This window comes from Ursus americanus, chromosome 21, assembly GCF_024610735.1.
Source record: "Ursus americanus isolate L20-20 chromosome 21, mUrsAme1.1.p, whole genome shotgun sequence".
Classification (NCBI taxonomy): Eukaryota; Metazoa; Chordata; class Mammalia; order Carnivora; family Ursidae; genus Ursus; species Ursus americanus.
The window spans coordinates 24454063-24466649 of NC_142147.1; the positions used below are offsets into that span (position 1 = coordinate 24454063).

At 53.2% G+C, this 12587-nt stretch overlaps 1 protein-coding gene across 2 annotated transcripts in view; it reads left to right on the forward strand.

Annotated features, from left to right (window-relative positions):
* Positions 1-12587, forward strand: part of WWP2 (WW domain containing E3 ubiquitin protein ligase 2) — a 142872-nt gene that overhangs the window by 127960 nt on the left and 2325 nt on the right. The window contains exons 1-14 of one of the 2 annotated variants that reach the window (XM_045803834.2): positions 284-612; positions 716-770; positions 4210-4291; positions 4868-4996; positions 5376-5451; positions 5753-5824; positions 6052-6140; positions 7985-8144; positions 9431-9564; positions 9885-10025; positions 10671-10791; positions 11117-11221; positions 12126-12222; positions 12349-12421. In XM_045803834.2, the coding sequence (XP_045659790.1) occupies positions 4869-4996; positions 5376-5451; positions 5753-5824; positions 6052-6140; positions 7985-8144; positions 9431-9564; positions 9885-10025; positions 10671-10791; positions 11117-11221; positions 12126-12222; positions 12349-12421 (1196 nt within the window). In that variant the 5' untranslated portion in view covers positions 284-612; positions 716-770; positions 4210-4291; position 4868. Of the gene's footprint in view, positions 1-283; positions 613-715; positions 771-4209; positions 4292-4867; positions 4997-5375; positions 5452-5752; positions 5825-6051; positions 6141-7984; positions 8145-9430; positions 9565-9884; positions 10026-10670; positions 10792-11116; positions 11222-12125; positions 12223-12348; positions 12422-12587 lie in introns of those variants that run through there. The other variant, XM_087870545.1, reaches the window with a different exon arrangement.

Consider the following 12587-nt stretch of genomic DNA (forward strand, 5'->3'; position numbering starts at 1 on the left):
CAGCCCCACCTCCCCAGACAGGCACACACAGAACACTGAGCAACTTCAGGTTCAGGCCGGAGGAGAATAAAGGTGCTTTGTGAAGGGAAGCAAAACATTCCTGGGGGAGGTGAGGGGCCTGGGGCATGAATGTGCCCTCAGTCTGGGCTGGTTCTGCACACCACGGCTGCTCCCTCTCCCAGCGCACCCAGGAGGGAGGTGGAAGGAGGAGGGCCCAGCCCCCAGCCAGGAAGCTCTGGGCGTGGGCAGGGCTTGTGGGAATGATTTCATTGGAAAGGCCTGCGATATTTTTTCCCCTCCCGTGTGTGGTTCTTGGAGAAAGTTGGAGGTGGTGGTGATTTCAGTCGCCCTGGCCGCCGGGAGCAGGAGCCGAGAGCAGAGGCGCTGGCCGAGCTCGTGGGGCTGTCCGCTCCGGCTCTCTGCCTCCACAGCCCTGGCCCACCTTCTTCTGCATGCATCTTCATCTTCCTCCCCCTCGCTCCACCCTCTCCAAAACCTGTCGGGGCCCTCCATGTGGGGGGTTCTTTTTCAGTTTTTCTTTTTTGAGAAAAACTTCTGAGAGCAGCAGATGTCACCTCAGGCCCCACCGTAGCCTGAACAAAGTGCTCAAATGTGGGAATGAATCCTTGGCATTTTTATTTTTATCGATCGATTTATTTTTAAACCGGCAGCTTTTTTTTTAACCTCTGTGTTCTGCTGTGTTTCTTATGTTTAGTCTTCAAGTACTTCGACTGACCATGACCCACTGGGCCCCCTCCCTCCTGGCTGGGGTAAGTACCGAGTTCTTCTGTGTACTCAGCCGTCTGTCAGCTGATGCTCCGCTGTGCTCTCTCGTCTTTCCCTGAGAGTCTTCCTAACTCCCAGCCCTCGATTTCCCATTTCGCTTCTTGCCAGCGTGCTCTGTAGGGATTCCCAGACTGAGCGGCACAGGCGTTGGAGCTCGAAGGTTGGGAAAGCAACTGAGTCCCCCTGCACTCCTGGAGCCGTCACCCGCCATGGCTGAGGGAGTGTGACCCTGCGGACCAAGTCCCTGGGCAGCCATGGGACTGTTGGGTTTGGGTCCTGACTTTGAACTGTCTACCCAACCATCCAACCTGTCATTGACTAAGACGTTTTAGTGCTGGCTTACTCCCTGGTGCATTGGTTTCAGGTCTGTGGCTGTGTGATTGGAAGGAGCCACCTTACCAAACCTTTCTTTGCAGCTGAGATATTGGAGGACTTCAGCCTAATTTTGACTAAAGAAACCCACCTTTTTCTTTGTGACACAGTTGTGAAACAGGCCAGAGGGAAGCAGATGAGAGAGCTGAGCGCTGGTCGCATCATTGCTGGTTAATAGTACCATGCTGGATTCTCCTTGTCACTGGAGAATTTTAAGTCTGGGGTGTGATTTGCCAATAACGAGTTAGAAAGATGGCCATCCATGACTTGGGAGAGATTATGGGCTTTGTGGCTATTCTGGGAAGGAGTGGTCATGCAGAAAAGGGTCGTGAGAGATGGTGAGAGTCAGTGCACTCTGCAACTCTGAGCTGGTACAGCGAGAGTCCCTGGGGGTGGAAGAGGGCAGTTTTTGCAGGGATCAGCAGGTGTTGGATTTAATGTATTGGTTGGGCCAGTGGAGGACCGTAAATGCTGGTTTGGTGGTGTGCACATGTGGTATTAGATTGGGCAGGGGCATGCTCCCCAATAAAGATGGAGAAGCAGAGAATGACAGGATGAACATGAACTAGAAAAGTCTGGCTTTTGAGCTGGAACCCCCTGGTGTAGACACACTACTCCCTGGTAGTAATTTACCAGGTTGCATCACCTCGCCTTGGGCCCATAAGGAGTCACTTAGTGAATTATCACTGCATTCCAGAACCCTGGAAGGAGAGGACCTTGTAGGGGACGTATTGGTTAGTGGAGCCTCCAGACAGTTCTTGACCTTCAGCCAGGGAATCCCTTAGGCACACAGATCATCCACCTGGCTCTTTGAACTGATGGAAGGTCCCAGGTATCTCAGAGATCAGCAGCCAGTCAAGTATGAAGAATCGAACACAGGATCCCTGGCTAGGCGGGGGAGAATGCATCAGATTAAGCCAGAATCTGTGATGTTGTTTGGCGGCCAGTAGACACTGTGACCGGGAGCCAGGGACCCAGAGTTGTTCCTGGATCTGTAGAGTCAAGTGATTGATTTCTGTACCCGTTCTGCTCCATGGTGGTCACCAAGTAAGAGCAGCTCTAGCGCCTCGAAAAGAGCTCCCAGAGGCCAAGCGTGAAATGTCTGAGATGGGAAGACAAGCCATGGTTGGAGTCAGCGGTGTTTATATATGATCAGGAAAACATACAAGATTATATTAGTATGAAACTGAGAAAACAGAACATCCGGCCGAGGGCCAGGGAACCTTCCTAATCAGATCCTTTGGGCTTTGTGTTGGCTTTTTCAGGGCTGGGACAGGGCCACCTTCCCAAGGGAGGTTCAGAAAGAGCAGCAGAACCAAGTGAGAATTGTATTTAGCGGGAGCCTGCGATCAAATCTACTGGGCTCTCCTGCTTTCCGTCCTCAGTCCCTTTCTGCTCCTCTAGGAGAGACCCCGTGGTTCTCCCCACACCCAGGGGTCAGCACACCTTGGGTTTAGAGCCACATCTCTTCAGCTGCCCTGACCCTGGACACGTGACTAAATGCTTCCAAGTCTGTTTCTTCCTAAAGGAGGCAAGCTCACTTCGGGACTTTCCCAGCCCCCAGACTGGGAAATTGTATGTAGTGAGGCAGTCCCAGTGGCAGCGCCCCCGCCACCCTGCCTCCGCAGCAGCGAGTGCATAGGCCCCAGGCCGGCTGGACAGGTCCCCCAGCCTGATGATTAGCACTGGCTTTGGCCCTTGGCAGAGCAGACACGGAGGACCTAGTTCAAAGCAGAAGCTTCTGGGATGGGAGCCGCTTCTCCTTTTCCTCAGAACCTTCTTGGGAAGCCTGCCTTCTGTGGGACAGTCCCATAAACTGTGCTGAGCTGATGGTAGCTCTGTAATAATCTTGGGCATCTTCTTTTGTTTCTTTCCTTTTGTCTGTGTTTTAAAAATTTCTGACAAGTAATGGATACTACATAAGGCAGAGAGAGACCAAGACCCTGGGTTGATCCTGGGAACATTGCAGCCTGATGCTTGAGGGGAGAGGGGTGAGCTCCTCGGTTCTGTGCCTTTTTTAGCTTTTGGTTTCCCCCTCACTTCTGGAACTAATTATTTTTATTTCTTTAATTTCGCCCTGTCATTGCAAAAGAGGGAGGGCCATTCACATCATTTGTTTGGGGGACCAAAACAGATTTGAAGGCTCAGGAGCTTCCTGGGAAAGGTGACCTCTCTCGCGTTCGCAGCCTTGCCCCTAGTCTTGCCTGTCATCCACATGGACCTGATGGGGCGCCCCTCTCAACACTTCTCAAAGCCTGGAATCACCAGCTAGAGTTGGGTCTGCCCATACTCCCACTCCGTGAGCACCCAAGCCCCAGGAGAGAGAGAGAGTAAGGATTGTCTAGGGGACAGAGACAGTATGTCTGAGCACCCCTAAACACTGCCCGGGCTTGAAGCACACACTTAGGTGTAAGAACAAGGTGGGCATTATAAGTGCCCGCAGCCCCAGGCTTTCACCGCACACGTGCAGTGTAGCGGTTTTGCTGGGATGTGAGCGTTTCAGAACAAAGCTTTGCCTTTATGCAGGGCGAAAGAGCTAAGGGGGACGGCACGTAGGCCCTGTGGTACAGAGCGCCGATCGAAAAGATATGAAGGAAAATGCAGCCACCCCACAATGACCCTGTTTGGACGGAGCAGTTGCAGGACCAGAGACCAGCCCATGAGGGCCTGGGGTAGGGACCAGGGTTGAGGGGAGGCTGGCCGTGCTTCCCCTTTGCACACAGCTGGATGCAATTATGCCTCTGGTTTCAGCTGGGCTGCTCCCCCTCCCTGTTGCCACACCACCCCCTTCCCTCCAGCAAATCAACCAACCAAAGACAGTGCTGGATCTTGAGTTGGAAATGGGTTTATCCTTCCCCGTCACCCCAGTAGGGAAAGATTCTTTTTTGTCCTTTTTAGCAGTGACAGATGTGAGTGAGCCAGGCTTTCAGCAGTTAAACTTCTCTAACAGGTCCAGACCTGGCGCTCAGGAGGTGGGAGCCAGAGGGGAGTGAACTTGGGCTCAAGATGTTTCAAGCTGATTGTTCTCTCTTCTTTCTTCTCCCATGGCAGAGAAGAGACAGGACAATGGACGGGTGTATTACGTGAACCATAACACACGCACTACCCAGTGGGAGGACCCTCGGACCCAGGGGTAAGGACTTGGGCTGGGTTGGCCCCGTGCAGGTCCCATGTAGCTCCAGTGGCGGCCAAGTGCCTTGGACTGCGTTGGTCCTCTCTCGTCAATATTCTGGGATCTTTAGCCACACACAAGTGCCCCAAGACCCTTTCCATGTAGTGTCTGCCTAGTGAGACTTGAACGTGGCTTCTTAACTTGACCTTCCTGATGGATAGAGAGTGGCCTGACTGGAGGGTGTTGCTGGTCTCTGTGCCACTTGTCCAGGCTGCTCATAGTGTGATTTCAAAAAGTTTGAGGGAACCCCTCCACCCCCACCCTTCAGAAACTAGTTTAGGATAAGGGCGTGTGTGTCTCAGGATTGCTGGTGACCACTCAGGCCATGGCCATCCACCCAGAGCTGGTAAATGACCTCTCTCTGCTCCAGAACTGTCCTCATGACTCGGGTGGTACCGGTGCCCTTCCTCAAGGCCCACGCTTAAGGGCAGGCCTGGGGGAAAGCAGGGAGAAAGCAGCACTTCAGGAACCCCAGCCTCCTAAGCATTGAGGCCCAGGAGAGCTTGGCTCTTAACTCCTCTCTTCCTGTATTTCCAGAATGATCCAGGAACCAGCTTTGCCCCCGGGGTGGGAGATGAAGTACACCAGTGAAGGGGTACGCTATTTTGTGGACCACAATACACGCACCACCACGTTTAAGGATCCTCGTCCAGGGTTTGAGTCTGGGTAAGGACTTCCCATGGGCTGCGTTAGTATCTATTCGCACAGTCCGGGTTTATCCTTTTCTTGTTCCTCTTACTGCCCTCTGGTGGCTAATTTGGGTATCACATTAGAGGGGATGGAGGGAGGAACGGGAGAAGTTGTGGGGGGTTGCTATCCTGTTTATTCAGAATAACACCAGTGGTCTTTCCCTAAAAGCAAGAGGTCTGGCTTTATTTCTGGTTTTTCTTTTTACTCCTCAAATCTGTCTACAGAAATGGCAGTCATTTCCTTTCTTTTATGCCTGCCTTTCTGGTATTTAACATAGCATCAGCTTTCCTCAGAGCTAACTTTTGCTAATTTTTGAGAAATCACATGGATTCTAGAACATCTTTGCTCTTTCCAGGACGAAACAAGGTTCCCCTGGTGCCTATGACCGAAGTTTTCGGTGGAAGTATCACCAATTCCGTTTCCTCTGCCACGTGAGTTCTGGGACTGGACCGCCCGAGACGTTGGGGTTAATTAAGTTACGTTAGCGTGATTTCCCAACCTCGCAGAAGTGTTGGGATGCCTGAGTCTGAGGTAGGGGCTGGTTGCTTGTCCTGCCCCGAGCATTGTCTGACATTGTCTCCAGGAAACCAGCTCCCATTTCTGGGGTACCAGGCTCTCCGCCACTGGCCCAGGGAGACAGGGAAGCCTGTTTGTACAGACAGGAGACCTGACCGAATAGTGACCACTGAGGTCCTGATGCGAGGTTGGTTTCTTTTTCTCTTTCTTTTTCAGTCAAATGCCCTCCCCAGCCATGTGAAGATCAGTGTTTCCAGGCAGACGCTTTTCGAGGATTCTTTCCAACAGGTTAGAGAATAATCATGGTGTCTAAGACCTGATAAGCAGATGGGCCCCCTCACCACACCCCATCTTCTAGCACATGGCCTGTTAAACCCACATGATAGAGTTTCCAGGGTGTGGACCTTGGTGACACGTCTCTGTGGAGGAGCAGGAGTTAGAATTCCCTGCCCCCTGTCCCTGGCCTGCCATAGAAGCAGGAGTGGCAGGCCGGCCACGATGCTCTGTCTCCCCAGATCATGAACATGAAGCCTTACGACCTGCGCCGCCGGCTCTACATCATCATGCGTGGCGAGGAGGGCCTGGACTACGGAGGCATCGCCAGGTGAGCTCAGCGCCCCTGGAAGGCTGTGCCTCACCCCGTCTCGCCAGACTGTAGAGCTCAGGGCCAGAAAGCTGCCTCCCCCTTGCTCATCTCGGTTCCCAAAACTCTCATGCACCCTCAGGAGTGGGCATGGGTAGGGCCAGTCCACCTGGGCACAGGAGCAGGGTCCTGGGGTCCCCCTGTGGGCTAGGCATTAACCCTTTAGTTATTGGTCTGTAGAGAGGCTGGGAGCTTCAGAGGGAAGGGCTTAGGACAGTGGTGCATGGATTTCTGTACTTGAACCAATCTGGCCGCACCAGTGGGCAGTGGTTAAATATTGGTGTCATGTGGTTTCCGTTAAAAATCGACCCTGGGCTTCTCTCCTTAAGGCAACCGGGGCAGGTTGAATCTGGTGTGGCGGTGTGTGCCTGACACATACAAGTTGTGTCACCCTCCAGGGGGCCTTGATCAGTGCTCAGCTGCACCTCACGTGCATAGGGTCTATAAAGTTAAAATGGGTGATGTACCCATGAAAAGAGCCTAAAGCATTGTCTTCCCCTCACCCCGTCTTCCTACAAAAGTTAACAGACTCTCTGACAAAACGTTGCCTTGGATCATGGGGCTGAAATCCCTGGCAGAGAGAAGGAGCATCTTCGCCTGTGGTGACTGCTCAGCTCACTGACCTCTCATGGTGTGGGGACATCTCTCTTGGTGTTGGGTTCACTTATTTCTGGTCCTCTGTTTGCTGGTGGCGCTGCCCTCTGTGTTGGCCCCTGTGGATCAATTGCTCTTTTTCTGTGGTGACCATGGTGACCTTCTCTCCAGGCTCTGCTTGGTGGTGTGGCTCCCACCCCGTGTGTGTCTGTCTCTCTGTGTCCTGCCAGTGGTTTTACCCTATGGTAGGTTACGTCATGCTGTTCTACCACAGGGTAGAACCACGGACAGGATACCGAGGCACCCTCTGCATCGAAGGACTCCTCGTCTGCCTGGCCACAAGCAACCAGGGACTGGTCCTCTTGGGATGTGCCCCCTAAACCCTGCCGGTTTAGCTCAAGCCTGAAAGGACCCAGAATTCTGGCTTGGCCACGAAGAGATGCCAAGGCATGGGTGTTGGTTCAGAGAAATGCATGGAAGTGTGGGAAAGGGTATTATGGTGATGGGTTCTGGGGTGAGGGGAGGGCTAAGAGCAAGGGAAATGAGATACCTTTTGTATAGCTAATGGGAGTGAGGTTTATAATCTAGAGGCAGCATGGATTACAGAGTTTTCATGCATCAGGACCTAGGAACATGTTACTGTGTATTCATTTCATGCTGCCTACTCACGGTGGAAACAGGGTGGCTGTTTCCTACGGCACCTTTGCAAGATTTAGAAAAAGATGCCCTTTCTCAAGATGCTTCCATGTCATGATATTTTGGTTTTATGGGAAGAAAAACCAGGTTGACTGCTATATGCAGGAAAATTGTCATAATAAATGTGCAAATCTAGGATATTGTAACATAGGGCTCTTGTACAGTGCACAGCCTACACAACTGTGCATGGTGGCCTTGGGGTACAAAAAGCTCCTTTGCCGTCAGCCACACTGGATATCAGATGTAAAGTCCTGGAATTCATCACCTGGGAGCCCAGAGACATGCACGCAAGCTTTACTGAGCACTGTTCACAAGTGCAGTTGTCCTGGTTCACACTTGCTCACTGACCAGCTGTTAATGCAGGTTATACCAGGTGTTCACCCAGTGGGGCTCGACTCCCATGGATGTGTGTCTCCAAACTAGCCAAAACAGGACAGCAGGGGAGAGTCACATCTCCAGTGCAGGTGTGCAGGAAGGGATCCATTACCCCTGTTTTTCTCTGTCTTCTCTCATAGGGAGTGGTTTTTCCTCCTGTCCCATGAGGTGCTCAACCCCATGTACTGTTTATTTGAATATGCCGGGAAGAACAATTACTGCCTGCAGATCAACCCTGCCTCCTCCATCAACCCCGACCACCTCACCTACTTCCGCTTTATTGGCAGATTCATCGCTATGGTAAGATGCACTGCTGTGAGATCTGTAGAGGGGGCGGCAGCCGAGGAGGCCAGACGTACCAACAGCAACCTGCAGTGGGGGTCCCATCGCTGAGCCCCATGCTCCTCACATAATGCCTAACAAGAAATGCAGAAAGCTGAAGAGAGTTCTGAAGATAGTTCAAAGCTGTCTCAGTGGCACCCCCAGGGGCTTTGAGAGGGTTTTCATGTGTTGATTTGTGTAGGACTTGCTGAGCAATAGCCCAGCGTTCCTGGACCATGGGCATCACTTAAGTTTCAGCATGCGCCCTGTCAAGGGTGTTGACATGACAAACGCTGCCCACTTGCTGTCTTTCTTGCAGTGGGGAGGGGAGATGCAGGGCGGGGTTTGTCACAGCCCTCGGGTGAGAGTGTTAGGAAATGTCTGACTGAGACATTCGGGTCCTCTGGAAGGGGATTTGGAATCCACACTGACTTAGAACAGAGCCCTGGTAGACCAGCTGGTCAGGACATAGGAGGCATCATCAGGGAGTGGGTGAAGAGTAGGGAGAGGGGAGTCACGGTACCCATATTTATCTAGAAATAGGAACACAGTATGAATAGAGGAGGAGGTCATGTCACGTGCATCCTGTCGAGTGTCTCGTGAGGGTAGAGAACCAGCATTGAGAAGGGGTAGCCCATGGGAGCCACAGTCCCTCTGCCATATTTGGTAGTTTGAGATGTTTCATTGCTAATTTTCCTTTGCTTCTTCCTGACTTCCTGAAGCTCTGCCTGTGAGTACCCAAGAGCCATGACTAAATATGTCCTTTCCCCTTGTCTGGAAGTTCTTGGCCAAGGTGCTGGGCTCAGGAAGTGGGCACATTCTTCCCAGGTCTAGAGACCCGCCTGGCCCAGCAGCCGACAGGGCAGACCAGTAAAACCCTAGACTATTACTCACCACTGGCCCGCCAGCTTTTGCCGTTGACAGCGTCTGCATTATTTTTGGCTGCCTCTGCCGCCCAGCTCTGAGCGTCAGTGAGTCAGGGCTGCCACCTGGGGTTGTGCTGTCTGTGAGTGTCGGGCAGATCTCTGCTAGTACAGGGAGCTGGCGGGCAAGTGTGCTGGGCAGGCAGTGGGTTCCTAAGTAGGCCGGCTCTGCTTGCCCTTGTGGTCTGCAGCTGTGATGAGAGTCTCTCCCAAGGTCACAGTTGCTCTTGGAGAGAAAGGGTAGGTAGTAGTAGTTGGGCTTTGGTGCGGAGCATCCAAGAGCCTGCCTGGGGCAGTGTCCTAAGAAGACCAAAGCCCTTTGCCATGTCTTTTCTTCCTCAGGCTCTGTACCATGGAAAGTTCATTGACACAGGCTTCACCCTCCCTTTCTATAAGCGGATGCTCAACAAGAGACCAACCCTGAAGGACCTTGAATCTATCGACCCTGAGTTCTACAACTCCATTGTCTGGATCAAGTGAGTCCTCTCCCTTGTGCCATGCTGGGAGGAGAGGGGTCTCTGGTTGGGGAGTAGGCATTGCTGACCTCTATTTTCTCTGCCAGAGTGGCTCTGAGCTCAAATGGGCTGTATAAGTGCTTGTGGAGATGCATAGCTCCTACGTTTCCCTGTAGGGCAGCTCCAGAATTCTCTCATGCCTCAGGGAGAGGTCGCATGCGCTGTTCTGGATTTAGGCTGTGAGTCCTAACATCCAATGAGCACTAAAGTGAGTAACAGAGCAGGTATGGGGAGACCCTTCTGAGGTAGACCTCTTCCCTCTTGGTCTCCCGTGCCTCCAGAGAGAACAACCTGGAAGAGTGTGGGCTTGAGCTGTACTTCATCCAGGACATGGAGATCCTGGGCAAGGTGACCACCCACGAGCTCAAGGAAGGTGGTGAGAGCATCCGAGTGACAGAGGAGAACAAGGACGAGTACATCATGTAAGTCTGAAGTGCTGGGGAGCCGGGGGGGCAGGGAGGGGGACAGAGCCACCCTCGTCTCTGGGGCACCCTCCAGCCAGGCCCCCCACGCATTTCACCAGGGATCACAGCCTCCCATTTGGTGTTGGCCTGTGATGGCTACTCATGGCCGGTCACACGCTGACCAGAGCTGGGGAACTCAGAGCCCGAGGTCATCGATTAGAGCTCCCGTGTGCTCTCTTTTCCCCATGTGGTAGGCTTCAAGACTGCATGCAGGGCTTTGAAGAGGCATGAAACTTAGGCATCTCCCTCTTCTATCTCCTAACTGAAAGGATTTCTGTGTCCTGCGTGCCCAAGTCCATTCTCACGTGTGTGCGCGCGAATTCACCCCTGTACATTCTTTAGTTCTCTTAACCGCCTCACATATGAAGTTCAGTCAGCAAGGCTGGGAGGCGGAGGAGGTGGGTGGCAAAGGCTCAAGTGTCTCCCGTTGTCTTGGCTTCTTGGAAGGCTGTGCCCTGGGGCCGGCAGCAGACTGGCTCTGGGTGCGCTTAAGTCACCTCTCAGCAGAGTCCTTGCGCCATGTGACGGCAGCCTTCTGGCAGGCCCCGAGCGGCAGCTGAGCAGTGCGTCTCAGCTCCACTGATGGCTGGTGTTCGGTTGTAGGCTGTTGACCGACTGGCGTTTCACCCGGGGCGTGGAAGAGCAGACCAAAGCCTTCCTGGATGGCTTCAACGAGGTGGCCCCCCTGGAGTGGTTGCGCTACTTTGATGAGAAAGAGCTGGAGGTGAGAGCTGAGGTCGCTGGCACCTTGAGCCTCTGCTTCCGGGGCGGTGCCCTTTGTTGGCAAAGTGTGTCTCCAGAGAAAGTCGCCAGTAAAAGCACACACTCCCTCCGGACCGAGGCAGCAGGGTAGATAGCTGTGATTGGGTTTCTCACACTTGTTCTGAGGGGTCCACATTCAAGACTCGTATCACCCGTGTTACTACCACTGCCAGCAGGAATCACGCAGGTGTTTGGGGTGCTTTCATCTGCTAGTGAGTGAGGGAGGCACTGTACACCTGCGGGGAGGGGGCTGGCCCCGGGCTGCTGATGCCTGTCCCCCCCTGCAGCTGATGCTGTGCGGCATGCAAGAGATAGACATGAGCGACTGGCAGAAGAACACGATTTACCGACACTACACCAAGAACAGCAAGCAGATCCAGTGGTTCTGGCAGGTAGGCCCTGGGCCTGTCCCAGCAGAGTTGGGGTGAGGGTCGGGCCATAGGAAGGAGACCTGATTCGACCTCAAGCTCAAGGACATGTGTTGTGTGGTCACCTCTCTCATCTCTGACGCTCTCCTCACTTTGGGAAGGAGAGGAGAAACCCAGCCTGGGGACGAACAGAGCTGCTGAAGCTGGATTGTGGCCAGGGCTCTTGACAGGATGTGTTGGTGGTCAGCCTTGGTGGGCAGGAGGGTGAGCCTGCAGGCAGGAAGGAAAGCTCCCATCGGTCGTGCGGTTTCTTTCCAGGCAGGGGGCACGGGACAGCACGTGCTTGTCTCCAGAGAAACTGAATGAGCTCAGAGTCCTGGATATAATGAATTGATACTTTTGTATGTGTAGTCTTGTTGTTGTCATTATAAAGTACAGCATACTTAAAGTAGGTATATAAAAATTTCTTTGTGAAGGCAAAATTCCCATCCCATAAAATTCACCATGTTAAGCATTTTAAGGTATTAGAGTTCATTGGCCTTTCACTGTGTGATGCAGTCATGATCACCATCTAGTTCCAGAACATTTTATCTCCCCTCAAAAAGAAACCCCATACCGATTAAGCAATCACTCCCATCCTTAGTATATTTTTAAAAGCAGAACTTGGATGGGAAAAGAGTACCTGGCTCGAGGTGTCCCTGAGACCAGAGATGTCCCGTGGACTGGTGGGAATGGCCTACACACTCAGCCTCTCAGAGGGAGCGGCTTTGGGGTTTCCAGAGTTGGTAGCTGTAACCCCCCACCCAACCCGGGCTTTGTGTTCTCAGCCCCAAAGAGGGGTGCTGGCTGACTGGAGTCCCAGGTTAGAGTGAGGTTCTGGGTCAGGTGGGTCACCCGGCTCTACTCTGACTGGCGGAGTTCGTTCTAGGTGGTGAAGGAGATGGACAATGAGAAGAGGATCCGACTGCTGCAGTTCGTCACGGGGACTTGCCGCCTGCCTGTTGGCGGATTTGCCGAGCTCATCGGTGGGTCTTCCCTTGCCCTGCTGGCGCCCTAGGGGTGGGGCCTGAGCCATCTGTGGGTGGAGCCGGGGTCCTGCCCAAGGAAGGGGTGGTCCTGTTGTATATGATGTGTTTCTCTTTGGGTAACAGGTAGCAATGGACCACAGAAGTTCTGCATCGACAAGGTTGGCAAGGAAACCTGGCTGCCCAGAAGCCACACGTGGTGAGCCTGCTGGTTTTAGTGGGAGTTTGCCAGAACCTCACAGAGCGGATGAGCTCCTGAGGGCAGCCCAGTGGGTGGGGCAGCTTCAGGGACTTCGGGGACCTTTGTGTGGCTCTGGGGTTGGAGAGGAGGGGCCTCTGACCTCTTGGGAGTTGTGGCAGCTGTT